General features: G+C 37.4%; 1 protein-coding gene across 1 annotated transcript in view; it reads left to right on the plus strand.

The window, feature by feature from the left end:
• Positions 1-26,085, plus strand: part of ADGRV1 (adhesion G protein-coupled receptor V1) — a 560,737-nt gene that overhangs the window by 121,052 nt on the left and 413,600 nt on the right. Inside the window, exons 30-43 of the mRNA XM_065942069.1 lie at positions 810-1,025; positions 1,685-1,929; positions 3,149-3,330; positions 4,131-4,942; positions 7,799-8,008; positions 15,025-15,155; positions 16,212-16,311; positions 17,015-17,194; positions 17,905-18,068; positions 21,135-21,228; positions 23,297-23,375; positions 23,480-23,618; positions 24,248-24,389; positions 25,697-25,959. Of these exons, the coding sequence (XP_065798141.1) occupies positions 810-1,025; positions 1,685-1,929; positions 3,149-3,330; positions 4,131-4,942; positions 7,799-8,008; positions 15,025-15,155; positions 16,212-16,311; positions 17,015-17,194; positions 17,905-18,068; positions 21,135-21,228; positions 23,297-23,375; positions 23,480-23,618; positions 24,248-24,389; positions 25,697-25,959 (2,957 nt within the window). The remainder of the gene's footprint in view (positions 1-809; positions 1,026-1,684; positions 1,930-3,148; positions 3,331-4,130; positions 4,943-7,798; positions 8,009-15,024; positions 15,156-16,211; positions 16,312-17,014; positions 17,195-17,904; positions 18,069-21,134; positions 21,229-23,296; positions 23,376-23,479; positions 23,619-24,247; positions 24,390-25,696; positions 25,960-26,085) is intronic.

Raw genomic sequence — 26,085 nt, forward strand, 5'->3', positions numbered from 1 at the left:
TTAGGAGCTTATAGGACAGCTTCTGACCTCTGGGGTTCATCTTCTGGTGTCATATCTTTTTTCCTTTTCATACTGTCCATGGGGTTTTCGAGACAAGAGTACTAGAATAATTTGCCATTTTCTTCTCCAGTGGACCATGTTTTGTGAGAACTCTTTGCTATGACACATCTGTCTTGGGTGGCCCTACACAGCATGGCTCATAGCTTCGTTGCATTACGCAAACCCCTTCACCATGACAAGGCTGTGATCCATATGGGGTATACATTAGTAGTTTTTAATCCAACTCTGTAGAAAAATTCATGTTTTCCAGCTGTAAGATTGATTGATGATACTGACATGCCCATCTCTGTGCAGCAGTGTGATTGGTCTCCCCAGTGAAATCAGAATTCTTGTTCTTTATTTTGAAAGTACCATACATGTTTTTTTACTTTTGTAAATAAGAGGCCATATTGTGGTAGTGAATGATTCTTTATGTTCATGTGCATATCCATAATCTATATGTCTGTGTATATTTGTATCATCTATATGTGTATATGGCAAGTAGAACACTATGTATATGTATTTCTAAAAATGAAGACATGAACTTGAATAGTCAGAATGGTTTTTCATTATTGTGTTGTATCAAACCCATTTTTTTCTTGCAAGAGAGGTGAAATCTTCTGTTTAAAATAAATGCAATCACTGGCCTCAGGAACATCTTGCGAACTGTGTCCATGAATTGTGATATGTCATAGTATTTCCCTAGTTTATGGGGAGTTTATTATCATGTCCTAGAAGAAGTCTTAGCATTTTTCTTTTTGTCTTTGTAGGTGAAGATTATAGTATAGCTTCATCGGATGTGGTCTTACTAGAAGGGGAAACCAGTAAAGCTGTGCCAATATATATCATTAATGACATCTACCCTGAGCTGGAAGAGTCTTTTCTTGTGCAACTGCTGAATGAAACAACAGGAGGGGCGAAACTCGGGGCGTTAACAGAGGCGATCATTATTATTGAGGCCTCTGATGATCCCTATGGATTATTTGGTAATGAGACTAGTCCGTGTCTCTTACTTATTTGTATAGATTCATACATTTCTTTATTTTTAGAGCCTCAAAATTGATTTAATCTTGTTTCCTTTTAACCTGCTATTACTGATATATAAAGACATCTATGTATGTTCACCACCTGTGGTTAGAAATCAACCTCTTATCATAAACCTAGAGATCATACACTTTTAGGCGTTTAGGTCAGGTCTGGCTCGTGGATGTATCTTGTGAATCTTAGACCAATTGTTAAAAGAACTGATTCACAGAAATTTGTACAAGAATCTGAATTTCTGGAGTTTCTTTATAGTAAAACAGTATGGTGACATCAAGCCCCCCTTTTTGCATAGCATCAGTCTTCGGAGCAAAATGCCAACTGCCAGGTTTGTACCATGCCATTCACCCCAGAAGTCATGGGATCAGCTTCACTCATGACTGATACACGTCTGACCCCTGTGGGCATCTGAGTTTATGATTTCTGGTTAAATTTGACAGGCCTGAGCAATTTGTATCATATCATGTGTCTCTGATTTTGCGGAGTTTAGCCTCTTAGGTTGCTTGGGGGGAAAGAAGGAATTGACGATAGGATGGCAGTTGGTTCACTCTATGTTGACTTAGTTTCACGTTGTATTTGACTTTATCTCTGCTTTGCCCTTTAGGTTTTCAGATTACTAAACTTACTGTAGAGGAACCTGAGTTTAACTCAGTGAAGGTAAACCTGCCAATAATTCGAAATTCTGGGACACTCGGCAATGTTACTGTTCAGTGGGTTGCCACTATTAATGGACAGCTTGCTACTGGCGACCTGCGAGTTGTCTCAGGTAATGTGACCTTTGCCCCTGGGGAAACCATTCAAACCTTGTTGTTAGAGGTCCTGGCTGACGACGTTCCGGAGATTGAAGAGGTGAGAGGAATGGCTAGTCTAGAATGACACTGTAAACCGTATCTTGTCTTATAGTGATTAGAACAGATGCCTGTTATTGTGACGTTTATAGAGGTGTCCAATAAGTTATTTCTGCAGAATGTTCAAAATTTGGTAGTGTGAAAGTGATCTTTACAGAAAAAAAAAACAATATTTTAGAAATAGGTCTCATTCTTGTTCACATACTAGTTTACTAGTATAAGATTATTTTTTCGTACAATTATATTTTTCTACATTTTGGATAAGTGATTAAACATATATAACCTGGCAGAAAGTTTGCTGTGTTGTTTCACATAAACTTAATTTGTTTGTATTCATAATCTCTCTTGGCTTGAGTGTGAGCCAATCAATCTTAATTATATGTGGATTTTGATTTTCTGCTCATTCATTTATTCTTTAGGATTTACTCTGTGACAAATTCCTTGTGAGATTTATTTGCCTGATATTTATTTTTCATGATAAAGAAGTGCAGTGGCAAATAAAGATAGTGTCTCAGTGGGGAAGTTGATTCATCACTGACATATGTTGGCTGGAGATAATTTTATTTTATGAAATTCAAGTATTATTAAAACCTAGAGCTCATAAAATTAGATTTAACAGCATTTATTCTTTAATAGTGTCAAATTTTTGTAGAAGGGAAGTCCATAAAATTTCAGTTGAGTGCTAATTGTGTCATTACTCACTTCTTAAATATTAGTTATTAGTTAATACATATAAAACATTTCTCTTTCCTTTCCTCTAAATTTAGGTGACATCATGATATATTTTTGTTTCAAATTTTATCAGAGAATTTCCACTTACGAGAATGTGGGAAATAAAGCATAATAAATGAACTATTCATGAAACACATATGCAATATTCTCCCTTAGTAAAAAAGCGTGTAGGGATTACAAGTATATTATTGAAGTGGTAAACATAAAGAGACATCTTAAAATTGATTCATGTGATTGTATAACAGAATATTAAGGAACTTAAACAGCCTGTATTTCTTATGTGCAGTCATGCTCTAGTGTTAAAGTTGGTGAAGGATTGTTCTGTTACATGTTAGGTTTGTAAATGTGCTAGAGGAGTTTCTTTATGTTCATTTGTATTCCTCTATATTGTGTTCTTGTATGGATAGCTTTGATTTTTTTTCTTGCATCATGTTTATTCTAATTTCAGAACCGGGATTCTGTTAAGGAAGTTTTCACTGTATTTTTAGGTTATCCAAGTGCAACTAACTGATGCCTCTGATGGAGGTACTATTGGGTTAGATCGAGTGGCAAATATTATTATTCCTGCCAATGATAATCCTTATGGTACAGTAGCCTTTGTTCAGTCGGTTTCTCGTGTTCAAGAGCCTCTGGAGAGAAGTTCCTGTGCTAACATAACTGTCAGGAGAAGGTATATGAGATGGCTGTTTGGGACTTGCGGGGTGGTGGAAAAAGATCTCTTGCACAATCCAATAATTTAATTATGGTAATTTTTACATAATGTAAAATATTTTACAGGTTATTATAATCTGTTAATTAAATTATGCTTATTATCACTATAAAATACTCATTGTTTTTCCCATAACTTTTATTAGTGAAATGGGTTATGCATTATTTGGCTTTCTAACCCCAGACATTTATTGCTTTAATTGGTGATTTATTTGAATTAGAACTTAAAAAGCAACTGGTTTCTAAATTGAAAATCATTCAGATGCCATATGAAGTAGTTGATTTTCAGGTTCTTATTTTCTCCTGCCTTTCTTTTGTGAGGCAGCATACCTACCGTTCACTGAGCTCCTTCAGAAATAAAAAAATAGATGGTCTTGGAACCTTGTGGCAAGTAATTACATTTACATTTCTTTAAGGAAATGTACCCTTGTCGGTATCATTCCTTGTTTCAGCGAAAGTTAGTGGTGAAGATTCATTTCCTCACTCTGCTTGAAAATTCTGGAATGGATATGATTTGTGTATCTTGCAAGATATTTTCATTGCTGGGTTAAAAATAAGTATTATCTGAATGATAATGAACCAGGTTTCCTTACATGAGAAAACTCAATGAGACATAGAAATCTAATTAAGAAAATTGGTTGTGTCTGTGCTAGTACTTTATCCATTTAAAAAAGTGGAACCGCAGTCAGCGTTCTGTCCTCTGCGTGTAATGCACAGCTTGCTCTGAGTGCCTAACCTGTCTTTTGTCACCCCACGTTTTAGCGGAGGGCACTTTGGTCGGCTGTTGTTGTTCTACAGCACTTCTGATATTGATGTAGTGGCTCTTGCAGTTGAGGAGGGTCAAGACTTACTGTCCTACTATGAATCGCCAATTCAAGGGGTGCCTGACCCACTCTGGAGAACTTGGGTGAATGTCTCTGCGACGGGGGAACCCCAGGATTCTTGTGCCACCTCGTGCCTCAGAGAACATGCGTGCTCAGCGTTTTCCTTTCTCAGTGCTTCTGAAGGCCCCCAGTGCTTTTGGATGACTTCCTGGACCAGCCCCACTGCTAGCAACTCCGACTTCTGGACCTACAAGAAAAACGTGACCAGAGTAGCATCTCTGTTCAGCGGTCAGGCCGTGGCTGGCAGTGACTATGAGCCTGTGGCGAGGCAGTGGGCCATCATGCTGGAAGGCGACGAATTCGCAAATCTCACCGTTTCCATTCTTCCCGACGATTTCCCAGAGATGGATGAGAGTTTCCTGATTTCTCTCCTCGAAGTTCATCTCATGAACATCACAGCCAGTTTCAAAAACCAGCCAACCATAGGACAGCCAAACACTTCTACAGTTGTCATAGCATTAAATGGCGATGCCTTTGGAGTGTTTGTGATATACAGTATTAGTCCCAACACCTCCGAAGATGGCTTATATGTCGAAGTTCAGGAGCAGCCTCAAACCACAGTGGAGATGGTGATCCACAGGACCGGGGGCAGCTTAGGTCAGGTGACAGTCGAATGGCGTGTTGTTGGTGGAACAGCTACTGAAGGTTTAGATTTTGTTGGTGCTGGAGACATTCTGACCTTTACTGAAGGTGAGTGATGGCTCTCAATGGATTTCCGTTTCCCCGGGAAAGTCATCATAGTCCATTTTTATGATAGTGTTCATATGCATTCTTACTATGTACATTCTTGTTAATATGTAAAAGTGAACAAAAAAAGTAGTAGTTGGCTTGTTAATGGTTGACCTGACATCTAGAGGGCTGATGAGGCCCTATGTGTGTATCTTTTTAGTTGAATAAAAAGAGGAGATTTTCAGGGAATGTGAGGATTTTATCCCTCTTATGTGTGATAGCAGAGCCTTTAAGGAAATGTAGAAGCATATCTAAAGCAAGTTTTAGTTTTGTAAAGGAAGTTATAAGAATGAGCCATGTATCACAATTAAACATGTGAGTAAAAAGTATTGACAGCCAAGAAATGGGAAGCTTTTTCATATGCACTGACAAATCAGGATAAACCTCCAAAGAAAATAACAAGTATAAATAGTATAAGGGCTTCCCGAAGCTCAGTGGTAAAGAATCTGCCTGCCACTGCAGGAGACACAGGTTCAGTCCCTCCCTGGGTCGGGAAGATCCCCTGGAGAAGGAAATGGTAACCCACTTCAGTTTTCTTGTCTGGGAAATCCCATGGATGGGGGGCCTGTTGTGCTATAGTTCATGGGCTCACAGAGAGTTGGATATGACTTAGAACTCAACAACAGCAACAGCATAAATAGTGTAAATTTGGGCTTCCCTGGTGACTCAGATGGTAAAGAATCTGCCTTCAAGAGGGAGACCTGGGTTTGATCCCACTCTACTCCAATATTCTGGCCTGGAGAATTTCATGGACAGAGGAACCTCGCAGGCTCCATGGGATTGCAGAGTCAGACATGACTGAGCGACTTTCACTTCATTGGGTGACTTTATTAATGTTATATTAAGCATAGTGACCTAGTGATAGATGAGCTTGTAATACTGGTCTTAGACTTGAATGGGATCACTATTTTAAATTTTCATGAACAGTGAAATTATAGAGAACTTGGACAATAATTAAGATTAGTGCAGATTAACCAGTTCTTTTCCAGGGTTGATTGAATCACCAAGTATCTGAAAATTTTGAACGTTCATATATTTAACATAGTTTTCTTTGGGTGAAAGAAAGATATCTTTACTGAAATCATTTTTAAACTCATGATTTGGGCACTTAAAATCCTATGTGGCTTTTTAACATAGTTTTTTTTTTTTTTTTTCTGATTGAAAAGAAATTATACTCATTAAAGCTTCAGTTTATACAATAAAATGAAGGAAGTAAATGTTATTAGCAGTTTCTTATCTTAGAGCAGTTCCTTGCATATTTTATCCTTTAATGCATATACTTTTTTGGAAACAGTAATTAGGGGTTATGATGCATATAGATTATACTTTTGAAACATCTAGGAAGCATTACATTTTAGAGTAACTTTTTAAGATAGTTTAAAACTTGTCTATAATGGTTGGGCTTGTGCTTAGTCACTCAGTCGTGTCTGACTCTTTGCAACCCTGTGGGCTGTAGCCTGCAGCCTGCCAGACTCCTCTGTCTATGGAATTTTCCAGGCAGGATTACTGGAGTGGGCTGCCATTTTCTTCTGCAGGGGATACCTTCCCGACCCAGGAATCGAACCGGGGTCTCCTACCTTGTAGATGAATTCGTTACCTGCTGAGCCATCAGGGAAGCCCTCTATAATGGTTATTTCCTAGTAATTGATTTTGGGAACAATGGAATACTGATACACTTGATGTGGGAGGTATGTATGTGCATAGGTTAGCAATTGGTAACATTTTCCCCTATTTCAAGGAAAGTAATGAAAATTTGAGGAGGGAGTGGAGATGAAAATTTAAGATTAAACGTTTTAGTGGCTCTGGTAACTATAAAGAATTTATCATGTGATGTAGTACCATTACAACAGTTAGTGTTACCTTGAGTTGTAACTTTAGCATCATGCAAAATGGGCTATATTTTGTAGTTGACCTGTATTCTCAGGTAATGTATATTTTCTTGAAGCAGTCTTAACACTGAATTGATAAAACATACCAGGGTCATGGGGATTCCCAGGTGATGCTAGTGGTAAGGAATCCGCCTGCCAGTGCAGGAGACAGAAGAGATGCAGGTTCAGTCCCTGGGTTGGGACGACCCCCTGGAATAGGAAATGGCAACCCATTCCAGTATTCCCTAAGTGTCCTTGGTCTTTCAGGGAAGTTTTGGCTTGATTATCTGAAAATCATTCACAGTAACACCAGGATGAGAATGAGATCCACCCTTATAGAAGGAGCTGTTTCTAAACAGTAGTTGCTTCAGAGTCTCTTTCCCTTGCTAGGTCATGGTTCTAGGCTAGAGACCAGGAATAAAGTCATGGTTCCTTGAAATAATTCTACCGTTTAAGTTTCCAAATTCAAAATGTCCTTTCCACAGTCTGTCCATGTTAATGAAATTTTACAGTGCTTTTTATGTGAAAGGATATACAGACTAACACAACATTTGCTTATAGTGAGTGACACTAATATTGCTCATGATATTGAACTGTTATAATTGAACTGTATTTTTACTTAAAGGACTTTCCAGGTGGCACAGTGGTAAAGAATCTACCTGGCAATGCAGGAGATGCAGGAGACACGGGTTCTGTCCCTGGGTGGGTAAGAGTCCTTGGAAGAGAAATTGGCAACCCACTCCAGTGTTCTTGCCTGGGAAATGCCATGAACAGAGGAAGGAGTCTGGCAGGTTACGGTCTGTGAGGTTGCAGAAAGTCCGACATGATTGAGCGACTGAGAACCCACACATTTTAACTTAACAGTTTTTGAAGGAAGTTATTGTGGACCTTTATGAGTTCTCTATTGATGATTTTCTTACTTGGGTCTTATCCCATTAATTCTTTACAGGTGAAACCAAAAAGGTTGCTCTTTTGACCATTTTGGATGACTCCGAGCCAGAGGATGATGAAATCATTGTAGTTAGTTTGGTGTACACGGAAGGTGGAAGTAGAATTTTGCCCAGTTCCGACACCGTCAGAGTGAACATTTTGGCCAATGACAATGTGGCGGGCGTTGTTAGCTTTCAGACTGCTTCCAGATCTCTCATAGGTCATGAAGGTGGGTTCTTTTTATTGTTGAGCACATTCACTCTCTTTTCCATGGAGGTAATTTTTTGTCTTGTCTTTTAAAGTTTCCCATTTTCACAAATTCTTTCATTATTTTGTACAGCTGGCTCTGTTAATATACATGGAGCTTGTTTGGGAGAGGGCTGTTTAACTGTTTAACTCGATTCAGGAGCCTCACAGATTGGTATTGTGTTCCAGCTTGCCACTGGCACTAGTGTGATTTTAAGGAAATGGGTCAAACCTGGGATGCTCAGCTTTCTCATCTGTTAACTTACGGGAAATGCTATTTCCTTCGTAGGTTTCTGTGGGAGGATTAAGATAGCTCTAAATGCTAAGTGCTTAGCCTAGTTTTAGGCACAGAGCATATGTGTGCTAAGGGTTAACTATTGATATTAAATGGTGAAATATTGACTGTTCCAAACAAATAGTAGTTTCTAATCAGTGACTATTTGAGCCTGGATTTTATATTTGTATGGCAGTATATTTATGAACTAAGTGCCAAATTAGAAAATTTATAAAGTATCCCCTTTTCCTGTAAAAAAACAGTAATTTCTTTGAAACTTAATATTTTACATCATTTATAGGGTTTACATTTATAGGCTGCTTTGTATTTGTTTAAAGCATCATGACAATGTTTTTGTCTTTGAATAAATCTGTTTGAGATAAAACTGGTATTTATAGATTGGGTTTCACTATAATTTGTGTTTAAAAATAATTGTATCTCAAAGATTTGAGAAATGAAAAGGATATAGGTCATGCATTTGGACTTTGATTTTTACGATGAGAAAACTGACACACGGATTAAGTGACTGGACAGAATCCTATAGCGAGTGTTGTGGTTCTGCTCCTTACCATATTCCCAACTTGCAAGTTTATTCAACTTAATGCAAATATCTGAGACATTTTCCAACACTCTTCCCTCTTATTAATGGTTTAGAATCTGATATTGTCATAGCAACAGTGAGTAAAAGTGACTAACGAATTCAGTATAAATCCAGTCTAAAGACAGATCATCAACTCTCAAAAAAAATTATTTGTAGTAAAATACGAGTGAAAAGTCACCACAGGAGAAGTTAATCTTCATAATAGTGACAAGAACAATAACATTTATTGAGTGTTTTCTGCCTGCCAGACATTTTACATCTATTATTTCGCTTAATTTTAACAACAGGGCTATGAAGTGGGTACGATGATACACACCAGGTTTTCAGACAAGGAAACTGAATGTGAGAGGAACTACCTGGCACACAGTTATTCGTGGTGGAGCTTAAACCTAGTGCTGTCTGAATCCAGAGCTTATGCTCTAGGGCACCTTGTGAGAAGCTTTGTTTTGCTTGAACTTACATCTGCTGTAGAACTTGGCAATGCAGGAATGTTGGGTAAATATTTGAGTTGAAAGAATAATGAATTTGAGTAGCAGTGTCCATGTGAGAGGAGGAAATGGATGAGAGAAGCTGACTCCATCTCGAGTTAGAGGAATTGGATTTTTAGAGATAATAGTTGGAATCAGGAAAACTATTAAGATTTTGGTGGTTGGAGGAAGAAAGGCAAGTTGTCAAGGATGGAGCTATGTGAAATACCAGGCTAGGGTCCGGGAAAGGCAGAAGGCAAAGGAGAGAGGGGAGAGAATGCTCTGCCAGAGGAGTGGGAAGAGACCAAAATAAGAGTGTGTTCTCATTAGTTATCAAAAGAAAGTAAGCCTTATGTCTGTGCCGTCCTATTTCCTGTACCAAAATCATGCTCACAGGTTGATATGATTCAACTTGGGCAACCAGTGAGATTAGATTCGCAAATGGGCTATAGGAAACAGTAGTAACTGCAGAGGAATTTTAGACAACTCGGGATGGTCGGCAAATTACTGAGGATAAAAGACGGGATGTAGACGCCCTGGGGGCAGTTAGCCCCTCAAAGTCTGGTCCTCAAGTTGATGTCTTCACTCAAAGTGTTTTTTGCTTCTGGTTTGTGACAAGATAAATTCGAAAATGGAAATAATCTTTTCTAGAGACTTTTATAATCTCATTTTGCTGTGAAATCCGAAAGTGATATCTTTGGGCTTATATTTTGTATGTGTGTCCTTTTGACATTTAACTTACCTACTCATTTTTGTTTGTTTTACAAAACTGTCAGTCTATGATAGATCAAGAAAAACAAAACAAAGCCCCCTTGTCTTTCACTGCTTTAGGGCTGAGAAGCACTGCCTTTGGGGATATTCAGCTTATTGGCTCTGAGAGCAAGGAGAGGAGAGAAACTGGAGAAAGCTGATATGATTATCGTATCATATATGATATGATAAAATAGATATAATAAATCTGCTTTATCATATCAACCTGTGAGCATGAGTTTGGTATAGGAAATAGGACAATGAATTGCATTCATTAGTTAGTACTCCCTAGACTTTTTACATTGTAGATAGTAAAGCATAGAGTATTTTGGACTTGTTTTTATTTTGGCTTCCCTGGTAGCTCAGACGGTAAAGAGTCTGCCTACAATGCGGGAGACCCGGGTTCAATCCCTGGTTTGGGAAGATCCCCTGGAGAAGGAAATGGCAACCCACTCCAGTATTCTTGCCTGGAAAATTCCATGGACTGAGGATCCTGGTAGGCTACAGTCCATGGGGTCGCAAAGAGTCGGACATGACTGAGCGACTTCACTTCACTTTTTATTTTGTTGAAGAAATACAGAGAAGAAGGTAATGTAGAAGAAGAGAATAAAAGTGTTGGTTTCATGGAGGGAATAAATTCAGTAACCAGAAAGGATTAGATTTATTGGAGGACTTAAGAGCTGCTCTAGGTATATGATTTTCGGCAGTATGATGGGGTTTTTTCCCTAAGAGTACAAAAGTATTTGGATGTCTTGGATCACTTTAGGGGGATTAGAACTATAAAGGAGCTAGTGTCATGATGTTCATCTTAAGGAAATCTGGATGGTGGTGGTAGAGGTGGGCTGGGGGCTCTGAAGAAACTTAGGCTCTCGTGCTGAGCTCCAAGTCATCTTGGAGAAACTGCACATTCTGATACCTGTGTTCGCTTTCACCTGATCGAACTTAACCTGAAAGCCTTGTGGTCTCTGTAGTTTCCAACAGCTAAATATCTGCAGGGGATGCAAACAGGAAAAATGATTGATCCTTAAAACGCATGGTCCATGTCTGTTGTTGGTTAGATAGCTGCTTTATCATATCAACTTAAGAGCATGAGTTTGCTACAGGAAGCAGAAAGATGTATTGCTTTCATTTATTAGTACTCCCTAGACTTCTTACATTTTCTAAATAAAAAATGGAAGAAATTTCTATTTTTTTAGTTTACTTTTCTTTCCCTTTCCTCCTGAACCTTTTCTTAGAGTCTAAGTTAATTTTCTTTTTTCAAAAGCATTATGTTCGACCTCAAGAATTCAGCATTTTGTGTTATAATTCTTTATGTTACTGCAAGATTGCATAGAGACATATATATCACATAGAAGTTTACAAAAATGAAAACTTCACGGTGATTCTTCAAAGATAACTGCTAAGGAAATGAAATTATAAAAATGCCATATGTGCTTTTGACAGTGTTAACATTGCTTTTGACCTAGTGTTGGAGTTTCATTTATGTGATTAGTTTTAAAATGTGGACTGTGCTGAACTTCTGGCTTTAGGATACATTTTCAGTTCATGGGGAGGGATGGCCCTTGTGTTTATTATATTGAATTCTGTAAAGTCCTGCTTCTGCATTTTTGTCCTAAGGCAATTGGATAGATGCCCAGTGGTAAATATTACTTTCTTTCAAATGTAATGGGCAGAATTGAGAAATATGGGAGAGTAGGTTTTTATCGCATGCTGTGTATAAATGCACTCTTTATAAATCTGTGTTAGATGGTTCACTTCTCACAGCTTTAGAGCATCAGAATCATTATGTCATGTTCAATAGATTTAAAATTTTTCCTTTTCTTAGAGACAGCATATATCTTTTGTGGGCAAATATTTGAACAAGAGATGTGATTCTTAAAAAAATTATCAAACTGCTATATTAGAAGCATTCAACTTTCTCTCTTAACTGTTCTTATTGACAGTATGTGTTTTGTACTATTTGTATTTCTGTAATTGTTTTAAATCATTTTCTATTGTAGAGCACAGTCAATTTGGATGGTACCTGTATACCATTATACATGTATCTATTAAAATACCTTTCCCATATTTTAGTTTTCCATTATTGTTATACATATTGTACTTGATATTTATCTTTGTGAAAAGAGTCCTGATTTGTTTTGCAACAAGTAGATGAAACACTCTGGATTATTAAAATGAATTTTATGCCTAGTTCTTATTTGTGTTAGGCTAGGCCAAGAGCACATATAATAGATCTTCTGCTTAGAGTTGAAATGTATCACTGACTCTTACTGGACTTTCAATTTCATATCAAGATGATCTTCCAAGAGTTAGACTTTTCTGTAGGGGAGGGCCCTCCCTAGGGCTTCATCTTAGGAAAAAACTAGAAGCAGTATGTTGAGACATTTGTTATCTGAAAATTTGACTTTCTCTCTAGGCCTTGTCTTCTGTCCTTCCCTTATATTTAGAAGACTGAGCATCTATTTCTGATTTTTTCCTTTTCCTATATTCTTTGATTCCTTCTCTAGGTAGAAGGTAGCTTTCTGGTAATTTTTCCTAGGAAGCATCTCAAATGGGCCTGATTCTTAGCAGTCCGCCTTAAAGAGGCAAAGTTTTTTGATTAATAGAAAATCTTCACATCGTTTATACTATTGATATGATTTTCAGCAGGTTTAGACAATTATGTGTTTAAGGAGTGCTTGATTTACCTTTTATGAGTGTGTGTTGTGCTTCAAATTGTGTTTCTTGTCATATTTTCTTACAAGTTACTTGCATGGTATCATTAAATTTTCAAAAGTGGTCTTAAAAGTGGTATTAGACTGAGTATTTTTACATGTAACAAATTCATAGGAAGATTTTACATCTTTCTCCTTAGCATTTCATTTTTAGTTTCACCTTTCATGGTGCATTTATTCCCAAATCTCTATGTACCATCTTACAACTGTGATTTTTTATTATGAAATTTACAGGTTCCCCTTCAACATGGGTTTCCATTGATCTACATTTTTTTTTTTTTTTGCCATTTGTATTTTTATTACATCTTTAGTAGTTTTTCAAACTTACATAATATTCATTTTTAAATATTACTATGTTTTCTTGAAATGCATGACTCTATATAGCTTTTTATTTGTGTCGCCAGGCAACACTCTAGGTGAAACAGCTTACTAACACCAAAGATCTCTCCATGTCTTTCAGTAATAAACCCTTGTGGAATTCTGCATGGTATACAAGAGAGCTACTTTGGGGTTTCATGATAGTGTCTGTGTTTTATTCCTCTGAGTTATACAAGTATAAATGTTTTGGATGGTATGGCAGTTATGGCTGATTGTACCCATTCTTTCAGTTATACCCTAACCTTTGGACATTCTAGTAGCGCTTCCTTTCTGTTTCAAAAAACGTCCAAGTCATGGCCTGCTAACATGATACAATTACAATTTTTTTTTCATATTGAAGCATTTTAAAATGTATACATTAAATATTGAATTGTTTTGGGAAATTTTATTTAGAAGTCTTTCTGATATTTTTGCTTTCTTATATTTTCTGCTATTCCCAAATAATTTATTGTATTAAAATTATGTGTGCTCAAATTTAGTATGAAAATTTTTTGTTTATTGGTAATTAAAAAGTTAAGGGCAAGAGGAGAAAGGAGTGACAGAGGATGAGATGGTTGGATGGCATCACTGACTCAATGGACATGAGTTTGAGGAAACTCAGGGAGATAGTGATGGACAGAGAAGCCTGGCGTGCTGCAGTTCATGGGGTCACAAAGAGTCAGACATGACTTAGCAACTGAACAACAACATATTGAAATTAAGATAATCTCTAAATTAATTAATTTATGATACTTTAAGAAACCTATTAGAAGTAAAAAAACCTGTGATAGTTAAAATATATTTGGAAAGGCTGTTCATATTTTGTTTTATTGCTAGTCTCCTTTAAAAAAGGTCGGAAGTATTTAACTTGTTTAGATAACTAAAAAGTGATTTTTAAATGAATATGCATGGATTTTAACTATATGTCTATGCTATAAAATTTGAATAAGGATGTGTTCTTTTAAAGCTTTTTAAACATCAATTCACTTATCTTTTTATAATTATTATTACATTTTAGTAATATGCTTCATTAATATAACTTGTCTTCATCATCATCAAACCTTTGAATGCAGCATATTTTCAGCAAGCCATCACCAGTTTCCTTAGGAGCTTACTTTTCACTTTAAGTAATTTAGAAGAGATGTCTGATTTGATTTTCTTCAGTTTTGTAAAGTACTACATGAGGATAAAAGCCAGGAATGGAAAGTATCTAAAATGCCTCAATTATCCAGGAAAGATAACTGTAACTTTGGTGAAGTTACAGAGGTTGATATACAGATTTGACACCTTTCCTTTGTGTTTCTTTTTATAAAACAAAATCATTGGTGGTATATGTAAGTTACAGTTTAAAGAAATGTGATTTTCAGGTATTTGCAAGCATTTTTATGCATGCATTGTGTAAAATCACATTGCATACCAGTGTAAGGAATTTGTGTCCTTTTGAGAAGTGGAGAAAGAATTTACTTGTATTATTGCTAGTTTTGACCATGAGGACTTAGTTGTTAAATTTACAGAACATTGCTGTTCTGGTGCATGTTTTGGAGTGTATGAAAAGTTTGTGTTTTCCATTTTAGCGTGTGCTTTTTAACTTTTACTCATCAAACTTCCTGAAGTTCTACTAAATGGAAGTATTTAGAAGTGGAATCAGCAGTAATGTGTTAAGAAGCATAAGCATGTATAAAGCTTCTAGAAAATTGCAAACAGAACAGGTTTGTAATGTTCTTAGAAAAGGCATTGTAGCAGCTGCATGTTTGGGATTTGGGTTTTGTTGATTTCAAATGTGAATAAGTTCATTTTACATTAAAGCATTCATCAATCTGTACATTTGACTTGCAGGAGAAATTTTACAGTTCCATGTGATAAGAACACCCCCTGGTCGAGGAAATGTTACTGTTAACTGGAAAATTATTGGGCAAAACCTAGAACTCAATTTTGCTAACTCTACTGGTCAACTCTTCTTTCGTGAGGTAATGGCACCACGAAAAACTGTACTGAACTACTTGGAGGAAACTGTGTTTTGTGAGGAAACTGGGAAAATTCTGATGAAGTAGTATAAGGATTAACAGAGATTAATGAGGCAGCTACTTCCTTAGGAACTCAAAGGATTTCTAAGACTTCAGCAGGGGGCTTGTTTTTGTATATGTCCTTGTATGAATAGATCTCCTTTAAGCAAACAGCAAAGGTTGACTTTGTGTCTGGGGCAAGCCCTCTTGGTCTCCTGTCCTCCCGCTGTTGATGTCAGCTGTCATTCTGCAGATGATGAATACTCTTGTCCCTCTTTGCCTACTCCTCACGCTCTTGAAACATTAATTGCCCCTGGAACTTAAGTGTTTCATTGCTATGAAACAGCTAATATAGCCCTAGAAACAAATGTCTTTTTATGTCTTGTTCACACAGTGTTTTTGAGCTTGCATTTAGGTGTTCTTTCTGATATTTTGAAAGATGATTGGTGAAAGATTAACTATGTAAAAACAGTTCTTGGGTACTAAGTTAGTACTACTTTATTGTTTTTCTTCATCTTCTCTTTTCCAGACTCACTTGGTAGGAATTCTAATCTGATGACATGTTTGAGTCTTTTTCTCTTTTTTTCCACTGCCTAAATATTAAGATAAACCTCTATAACCTTCTGCTCTCATTACTACATTTGACTTCTATTAACTGGTTTCCCTACAACACTAGTCTTGTTTTCCATACTCCAGTTTTTCTCATTTGCCACTGTCATAGAAATCTCTCCAACTTATTGCATTGTCTGGAATTTTTAGTAGTGCTACATTGCTTATTAGATAAGATCTACATACATTAACTCGGCACTCAAAATCTTGCAGTTGTTCCCTATCTGCTCTAAGCCTATTTTCCTAGGAGTCAGTGGTTTTTTTTTTTTTTCTTACATAATTTATTTTTTAAGTCACAGAACACTTTAAGTGAAAATGTGTTTAGGTGCACGGTTTATAAAGACAATAAAAGTAGAAGATAGTTTGTGCTCAGTGACAGTAGAGGGATGAATTTCTTTGTGTTTGATACAGGGGTCATTGAATAAAACAATATCTGTGCATTTGTTGGATGACAGTATTCCTGAGGAGAAAGAAGTATACCAGGTCATTCTGTATGATGTCAGGACACAAGGTAATGCAGAATTTAATTGTTATTTTTCTGGTATGTTATTTTCAAAAAAAATAATAGTTGCTATCTATATTTAACAGTTAGGTGGATACCAATTTTTAAAATGTTACTTTAAATATCATCTGCCCTGTAACAATTTAGATCCAAACAAATCAGCTCAGCATGAAAATACTTATCTTTATAGATTCAGTTGAAACTCTAGAATTTTTTCTAAGTGTGTCCTATGGAATAAAATACATCGCCAAAGGTAGAATTTGATGAAATTAATTTTATACTCAGTTCAGTTCAGTTGCTCAGTCATGTCCAACTCTTTGTGACCCCATGAACTGCAGCATGCCAGGCTTCCCTGTCCATCACCAACTCCCAATTTGGATTCTGGATCAGTTATATGGGATAAATTAGATTTAGTAATTTGTGTAAGTTATCTGGGTATTTTCCTCAGTTTCTGATCACTTTCTGTAATTTAGATGACCAGTATAGCAAATAATAACAATAATTGGTCAAGCAAAAAAGAATCATGATTTATTAAGAAGAACAAATACTAAAAGGTAGCTTCTGTTTGTCAATCTAAAGATTTCTGTTAGAGAAGTAACAGTAACCACTTTCTGCTTACTTTACTATGTTTCAGAGACTAAGATTATGTTTAAATATTTAGAAGTTAATGCCAAGTCACTATTCGATTTCTTGTGGTCCCTGACTTTCTCAGGAGTTTCACCAGCAGGCGCCGCTCTGCTTGACGCTCAAGGATGCGCAGCTGTTCTGACCGTAGAAGCCAGTGATGAACCACACGGAGTGTTAAATTTTGCTCTTTCATCAAGATTTGTTTTGCTGCAGGAGGCTAACACGACAGTTAAGCTCTTCATCAACAGAGAATTTGGATCTCTAGGTTTGTGTTACTCTTGAATGACTGGAATTTTCAGGCAGGTGCTTTTTAAATATTCTACTAGGGTGGATGAAAGCCATTGCTAAAATAAATCGGGAGCAGGAGAAAAATGAATATTGTACTATCTAGTGTCACAAAGCGCTGTGCAATGAATAGTGATACAGTCTCAGCAGCGTGTGATAGCGGGTGGGCTGTGGGTCCACTCACTGAGGCTCGGCTTGGCCCAGGGTGACTCTATTCCAACATGCCTCTCATTCTTCTCCTGCTGCCATTAGGAGCACTGAGGGCAAGCAAAAACATGCAGATTCCATCAGGTCTGGGCTCGGAACTAGCACCTCCTTTGTCTTTGCGCTGGCACCAGAAATAAGTCGTACGGTCAACTCAAAGTCTAGAGGCGGGGCGGTCTGCCTTGCCCACAGTGCAGCATCCCTGAGCCGTCACGTGGTAAAGGTCAGAAACATAGGAAGGGGTGAAAAACTGGGGGCCAGTAGTGCAGCTACTGAGGTGCTTTTATGAAAGTCAAGAAGTTCATAATGTTATTTTTTAAAATTTGTTTATTTTGAATTGAAAGATATTTGCTTTACAATATCGTGTTGGTTTGTGTCATACATTAACATGAACCGGCCATAGGTATACCTTTGTCTCCTCCTTCTTGAACCTCCTATTTAAAAAAAAATTTAATTATAAAATCTTTTCCCATCCAATTCACTTAGGAGCAATTAATGTCACGTATGCCACAGTTCCTGGAATGTTGAGTCGAATGAACCAAACAGAAGGAAACCTCGCCGAGCCAGATGTGGACTTTGTCCCGGTCGTTGGCTTTCTGATTTTAGAAGAAGGGGAAACAGCAGGAGCCATCGACATTACTATCCTTGAGGTAAAACACTTATTTTGCTGTTGCTGCACTAAACGTGAATACCCAGGTAACAAGTAGAAATCGATTAAATGCTCTGGTGCCTTTAAATCAGCTTATCTCTTTTTGTGACTTCTTTTTTTTTTAACCACACAGGGATTCTGTTCTTGTCTAGATAGAGTCATCTGTTGTTGTGTATTTTATTATAGAAACAACTTTTGATAAAGAAAATTTCTTTAGAGCAGTCCCCTTTAAGATCGCATTGGCCTGAGAGATTCCAGAGGAGCATTTTGATTACTCCGAAGGATTCATTGGAGCAGTGAAGCCATGTAGGTCAGAGTCTTAGTTGTTAAGACTGGTTAAATTAGAGATAGCAGGAAACTCACTAGAGGCTGATGGTATAAGATGTGATTATGGTCAAACTTCAAGTAATCACTGGTGACTGAAATTGTGTTTTAAATGATTTTTCACATTGCAGAATCTTGTGCTGTCTTGGGACCTGGTGTTTCAACCACCTAAATTCACTTCCAAGAGGTTTATGAAAATAATACCTATGGAGAGGGTAGGAGATGACTGTGTGAAGCAGAGGGTGGAGGCAGAAGGGAGAGAGTGAATATTGTCTTAGAAAATGAAATTTCAACTACTGCGTATTTTGGGGGTTCTGTTTCTTAAAAATTCTTATTTTCTCAGAAGCTTTTTACATTTACAAAATTATAAGTACTAAACCATCTACCATCTGAAGTCAGTAATTCTTGTTTTGTTGATTACCGTGACACTGTGACCTAATACAATAATTTGAGAATTCTAAAGCTGTAAGATGAAAGGTAATATTATTTCAGTCTGTGACATATGACACAAGATTTGATGAAACTTTAAGGTGATCTTCTTTCCAATATAGTATCTGTTAACGTAACAATAAAAATAAACAAATTATTCCTCAGATATGTTAGTTTTTAAAGCAGAAAGTCACCTTTCAGAGGTCTAGTTTACAGAGTCTTATTCCATGAACACAGAGCTTCAGAGTTTCCTTTGTTTCTCCCCAGGTCTTTGTAGCCTTTTCTATTCTCAGATTAGCACAAGATTAAAAGACCACAAGTCTGTATGTGCAGAAATAAGCCAGGCTGGGGGGATATATACAGTATATACAGACTTGGGAGAGTTGTTCTGTGGGGACGGGGTACAGTGGGGGTAGATGGGAGACATGCACTGTATGTCACTGATTCTGTAGAAGACAGAGCCAGTGACTTGTATTTTCTTAGTTTTTCACATGGCAACATATCTACATAAATAAAATGAAGAGAGAGGTATATATACTGGTATTGTGTATTCATATATATATATATAGGATTTCTGTGTAAATATTGCTGTCTGTCTGGTTACTGATAATGTGGTTTTGCTAGTCCTCCTGTTTTGAGCACCTGCTTTATTAGTTGTTAATCATAGTATTGTATTAAAATTCACCATCACAAGTATCTATCACTCTGTAGGGACTCACTCTAGGCCAGGTACTCCGCATGTATTATGTTTAAGCAGTTTTACATATTTTTCATCAATATCCCCAAAGTAGCTGTTATTTCCCTCATTATAAATTGCAGTTGGACTTCCCTGGTGGTCCAGTCGTTAAGCATCTGCTATGCAATATGTTTAAGCAGTTTTACATATTTTTAATCAGTATCCCCCAAACAGCTGTTATTTCCCTCATTATAAATTGGAATTGGACTTCCCTGGTGGTCCAGTGGTTAAGCATCTGCCTGCTGATGCAGGGGACACGGGTTCGATCCCTGCTCCAGGAAGATCCCACGTGCTGCCGGACAACTGAACCCGTGCGCCGCAGTGGCTGAGTCTGTCCTCTAGAGCCCCGGAGCCGCCACTGCTGAAGCCCGCCAGCCCCAGAACCGGTGCTCTGCAGCAAGAGAAGTCTCTGCAATAAGCCTGTTCACAGCACCTAGAGGGTGGCCGCTGCTCACCGCAGCTGGAGAAAGCACACTCGCAGCAACGAACACCCAGCATGGCCAAAAAAAAAAAAAGATGGCAGAATTGAGGGCTGAAAGTTTTAACAGCTCACCTAAAATTACAGAAATGTTGTACTAGGTCTCTTTGACTACAAAGCCTGTGTTTTTCCCACCATGTTATTCTATTCTTCACTCTAATTGAATATTAGGACAATTTAAAATCTTTTATTATATTTAAGATAATATTAAGCTTGTATATTTATATAATTGGTGTACATGTTAGTCTGGGTAAAAACTGAAATCAATATAAAATGATTTCATGTGGTTCAACATAATAGCATATAATCAGATATAAAAGTTTAATAGTTTTATGTTTTTTTAAAAAAATTTCAGCTTTATTGAAGTACAGTTAACCCATACTGCTTGGAAAACTTATGTAAAATCTTAAAAAGTATATAAAATTGGGAGATAGTTAAAGCGTATATGGTGTTGATTTATGTTGACTCTGTGAAAGGCTTCTGCATATCTAGTTAACACCTCCATCACCTAATGTGTTTATCTTTTTGTGTGTGTGTGAACATACACATTCTACTCTACCAGCAAATTTCAGTTACACAGTAAGGTGTTGTCAGCTGGAATCACCGTGTTTGACTTTAGAGCCTCAGATCTTAATCATCTGTAGCTGAGTTTGTACTCTTTTACCAGTTCCTTCCCTATCCCCACCCCCAACTTCCCCACCTAGCCCCTGACAACCATTTTTCTATTCTCTGTTTTATGAGTCATACTCTGTCAAAATATATTTTGGATTGATTTGCAAGTATTTTCTCCCATTCGATAGGTTGCCTTTTCTTTTTTTGATGTTTTCTTCTGCCATGCACAAACTTTTCAGTTTGATGTAGTTTCACTTTTTATTTTTGCTTTTATTGTTTTTGTTTTTGGTGTTAAATCAGAAAAAAAATCATTGCTAAGATGTGTTTATTTTTTTCTGACTTTTAATCTTTTCTACTCTGGATTTTAATATTTTCTGTATACCATTTAAATATATATATATTTAAAAGATAATTTCAAAAAGCAGCTTGTGAGAGGTAATTACCTTGAGAGCATAATTGTAGAGAATTTAATGGGTGAATTTTTGCAGGACGATATACCAGAACTAGAAGAATATTTCCTCGTGAATTTAACTCATGTGGAACTTATCATGGCTCCTTTCACTTCATTTCCTCCTAGATTAGGTATGGTGGCCTTGTTTGTTTGTTTGTTTCTGTTTACTCACTGCGAATGAAATAAAATTTCGTCAGTTTTTAATCAGAAATGATCATTGTGAAGTTCGCTAATCTCAGCTATATGTGAAAATATGGTGAGCTTTTAGATTTAAAGACCCTCTTATATTGTAGTTGTGTGCATTGGACAGCATAAAGACATTTAAGAATTATTGTGTGATGCTTCTTTAAACTTTGCAATTATTTTATAAACAAATTTGTAATCTTCAAAATAGAATTAGTTCTTATGAAGTCATTCTCCTTTTAAAATTTAATTTGCTGTTTTCATTAGATCTCCAGGTGATCGGATGTTTTTATTTTCTCTTAGATTAAGAACAGCATTTGTTTGTTTGTTGTATTCTCTGCTTCTGTTTTGACTTTTTATCTCTTTCCTTTCATGCTTTAGAAAAGACTCAGTTAATTCGTTACAGACTGAAAGGTAAAACTTGAACCTCAGTACAAATTTATGTAGATTAATTTAAAAAGATAAATTCTTCCTAGTAAACCACAAACTCCTGTTCACGATTCGGACATTCGATATTGGAAGGTTTTTCGGAAGCTTTCAGATGTGATGGGCTGCTGGGGGTGGTGGCGAGGAGCCCTGAGGCAGCCTGTTCCCTGTCCCCGGGTTAGAAGGTGTTCTGGGCAGAGGGGAGATGAGCCTGGGTTAAAGGGGGAGAAGCCTGGCCCTGAGCTGTGGCCTGAGGAGTGGGACTTCCTCACTCACTTCTGAGGCTCAGTGTGACAACTTTGGAAGTAGCAGAAGGGAATAATCAGTTTTTTAACTTATTATTTGGAAAGTTTCCATTTTTATGCAAAAGAAACATGTGATTCCAATGACTAGGCTGTTTATATCAAGCAGTTACTGCAAGTTATTGTTCACACTAAGAAAACTCACAGAGTCCATCGTCTTCCTTGTTCTCAGAGATAATTTGAACAATTTAGCTTTGGGTTAGTGCTTTCTAATGCTCTTATTTCCAAATGTTTTGTATATTAGGACCATCACTCCTTAGTAGTCGTAGTGTTAGTCACCTCGTCATGTCCGACTTTGCAACCCCATGGACTGTAGCCCGCCAGGCTCCTCCGTCCATGGGATTCTTCAGGCAAGAACACTGGAGTGGGTGGCCACTTCCTTCTCCAGGGGATCTTCCCGACCCAGGGATCGAACACAGGTCTCCTGCATCAGAGGCAGGTTCTTTACCATCTGTTATATTTGCCCGTTTTACAGATGAGGGAGCTGAGGCTAAGAGAAGCTAGGAGTCCTGCTGCAGCCACGCAGCTAGGAGATGGTGGGACCGGGCCTCTGCCTGTAGCCTCTAGTCACATCTTCCTCCACGTTATTGATCTCCTGACTCATAGAAAATGCCACTTTCTTTACCCTTCTTCACTTAGACAGCTGTCATAAGGATCTGAGAGTAAGGCGGAGTTTCTGAAATTTAAAAGATAAAATTCAAACATGAAAAAACAGAGCAAAACAGTAACCTGGTTAGTTACTATTTCAAGACTGAATAACAGATATCGGTAACACACTGAGCTTGGTGAACGGAATACAGAATAAAAAGGGATTAGAAAATTTACATTAAGCTTAGTCTTTATTCCACCTAACCTTTCCCCTTCTTTCCCACGCATCTCAGCTTCTCTGTGTACCCCTGTTTCTGTCTCTTTGATGTTTGTATTTTTCTCTGTAGCACTTTCTCTTTCCTAGTTTTTCCTTCTTCTTTCTACTTCTTGCAACTCTCCCCATTTTCCTTTCTTCTTGAAATGGATTAATAAAATAGAAATAAAAACAGCTCCAATTGCTTATTTTATCCTGTTCTCAGTTGATGAGATTTCTGTAAGTTAGTGGGTCTTGTTAGCAAAAGCTTGCTTACTCATAGAAGTATTTGTATCTTAGCATCTTTTGATTCATGTTGACAATACCTCTGTATACCAAAGGTATGGTCTTTAAATTCTATATCAAATAGTTCTCTCTTTTTTTTTTTTTTCCAAATAGTTCTCTTTTTAATTGCTTATTTAAAGATATGCCTTTGTGCTTTTTCAGATTCAGAGGGCTTGGCTGCACAAATCATCATTGATGCGAGTGACGGTGCCCGGGGCGTGATTGAGTGGCGGCAGCGCAGGTGAGGCCAAGGCCATGTGAGAGCTCTTCGCGGAGTTTCAGACTCTTTACTACCCGGTGAATGAAAGCTTGTAAGGGAGAATGCATGTTTTCTCTTTATCACAGGTTTCAAGTAAATGAAACCCAAGGAAGTCTAACGTTGGTAGCCCAGAGGAGGACGGGGGCTCTTGGCCATGTTTCCCTGTTCGTGTATGCCCAGAATTTGGAAGCGCAGCTGGGACTGGATTACGCCTTTACCCCAACGGTGAATTCATTGACAGTTACAGTGATTTAGGGCCTGTACATCAGTTAACCTTGAAATAATAAACTACTCTGTATTCCATAGTCACTTAGAGCTGAAGAGTTCCACCTGGTGGAATAGCTTCACTGTTCTGGTAAATTATATAGATTGAATTTTCAGTACTGTTTTAAAGGTTATTTTGTATTTCACTTCATTCATTATTTTATTATAATATTTTATACTTTTAAAAATTCATTTGCTATCTAATTGCAATATTTGATACTGGAGGACACACATTATTGTGTTAAAGAATTTGTATCATTAGATGACCTTACCAGAGTGTCGCTTATGCTTCTTGAAAATGTTAACGGCTTTCATTGCTTTGTTTTACTTTATTGAAACACCTTTAGTGTTTGAAAATATTTTTTGTCTTGTCTCTTGTTGCCTTTTACTGCTTAGTCAAAAGTTTCCTTTCTTCCTACTGCTTTTTAAACTTAAAATTGTCAGTTAAAAAAAAAGTCATTAAAAAGTAAGGAAAAAATCCTGTAAATAGCTTATTTCACATTCAGCAGTATGTCATATTTATCTCCAAACATTTAGAAAAGACCAGTGTATTTAAATATAATACTGCCCACTTCTGCCTCTTGGACCAGATCCTTCATTTCGCTAATGGAGAAAGGTATAAAAACGTTGACATCATGATTCTTGATGATGACATTCCAGAAGGAGATGAAGCATTTCAGCTGATTTTGACAAATCCTTCTCCTGGACTGGAGCTGGGGGAAAATGTAATAGGTAACTGATGATTTATACACAGCTCCCTCTCACCTCTCTTTATTCCTGAGTGAGCCCTGTGATATGATGAGGCATTGACAGCATCTGCCACAGTTACACATTAACATTTTGCAGTTTTTTCATGTAAGTCTTACTTTTTTAAAAACTTTGATTCCTAGGTATTGCTGCTACTATGAACTATGTCCCTTGTAATTATATTTTTAAATGACTGTAAATCCACCTGCAATGCAGGAGATCCTGGTTCAATTCCTGGATGGGGAAAATCCCCTGGAGAAGAGATAGGCTACCTACGTCAGTATTCTTGGGCTTCTCTGGTGGCTCAGAGGCTAGAGAATTCGCCTGCAATGTGGGAGGCCTGGGTTCGATCCCTGGGTTGGGAAGATCCCCTGGAGGAGGGCATGACAACCCACTCTAGTATTCTTGCCTGGACAATCCCCATGGACAGAGGAGCCTGGCAGGCTGCAGTCCACGGGGTCACGAAGAGTTAGACATGGCTGAGCAAGTAAGCCCAGCGCAGCGCAGCACATGTCTGATACATAGAGGTATTACAATAATCTTTTAGAATGCATGCTCTAAAGCAGACTTCCTAGCTTTGACAGCCGTTCCTGCCACATCCAGGCTTGTGAATGTCCACACATTGCCTGTCTGTGCTTCAATCATCAGTTCTGTAAAATGAGAATAATAATAGAATTCACCCCATGGGGATACTGTGAGAATTAAATGAGTTAATAATGCAGATTAAGCAATTTGTAAGTTCTCAGTAGCAGTAGTTGTTGTTTCAGCTATTATTATTGCCATTATTAGTGGTGGTAGTAGAAGACAGAAAGCTCCTGATTTCTGTAGGTTACTTAGCTTATATTTTGGACTCTTGTAATAATTCTAATATTTTTTCTCTTGCCTTTTCTAAGAAGATAATCACGATCTCTAGAAAATAGTGGCATGCTGATGCTTCCTTTCCATTGCTTTTATACCGGTTGCTTGTAGCTCCAGGGTAATACTGAACAGTACCAGTGATGAGAGGCATCATCGTCTTCTAATGTTTCAACATTAAATTTTAGTACTTTCTGTTGGCTTCTGAGAGATATTACTTTATCACGTTGAATAAGCTGCCTTTTGTTTCAAGATTTCTGAGTCTTTTTATTTATATCATGAGTGAGTGTAGAATTTCATTAAATGCCTTTTAACATTTGTTTTTAAGATGATCTAGAAAAGCCTTGGCCTAGCTTACAATGAAGTATCCACATACTTCCCACTACTTATAACCCGTTCTGTTTTAATTTGTTGTTTTAATATTTTTATTCTGACAGCCTTCGTTACCATCCTTGCTAATGACGATGGCCCTGGAGTTCTGTCCTTTAACAACAGTGAGCACTTTTTCCTACGAGAGCCGACAGCGGTCTATGTCCAGGAGAGTATGGCAGTGTTGTACGTTGTTCGGGAACCTGCCCAAGGGCTGTTTGGAACTGTGACCGTTCAGTTCATTGTGACGGAAGTGAATTCTTCAGTGGAGTCGAGAGACCTGACTCCTTCCAGAGGCTATGTTGTTTTAGAACAAGGTGTTCGTTTCAAGGTACAGGATGAACCTTTAATGAGAATGAATGATTAATATTTACAAAACAATTTTTTCTCTTGGAGGAGCCCCCTTGATCCTAGAAAGAAAAAAAAAAAAATCCAGGTTAGGGGATAGGTAAAGATG

Source organism: Muntiacus reevesi, chromosome 1 (assembly GCF_963930625.1).
Source record: "Muntiacus reevesi chromosome 1, mMunRee1.1, whole genome shotgun sequence".
NCBI lineage: Eukaryota > Metazoa > Chordata > Mammalia > Artiodactyla > Cervidae > Muntiacus > Muntiacus reevesi.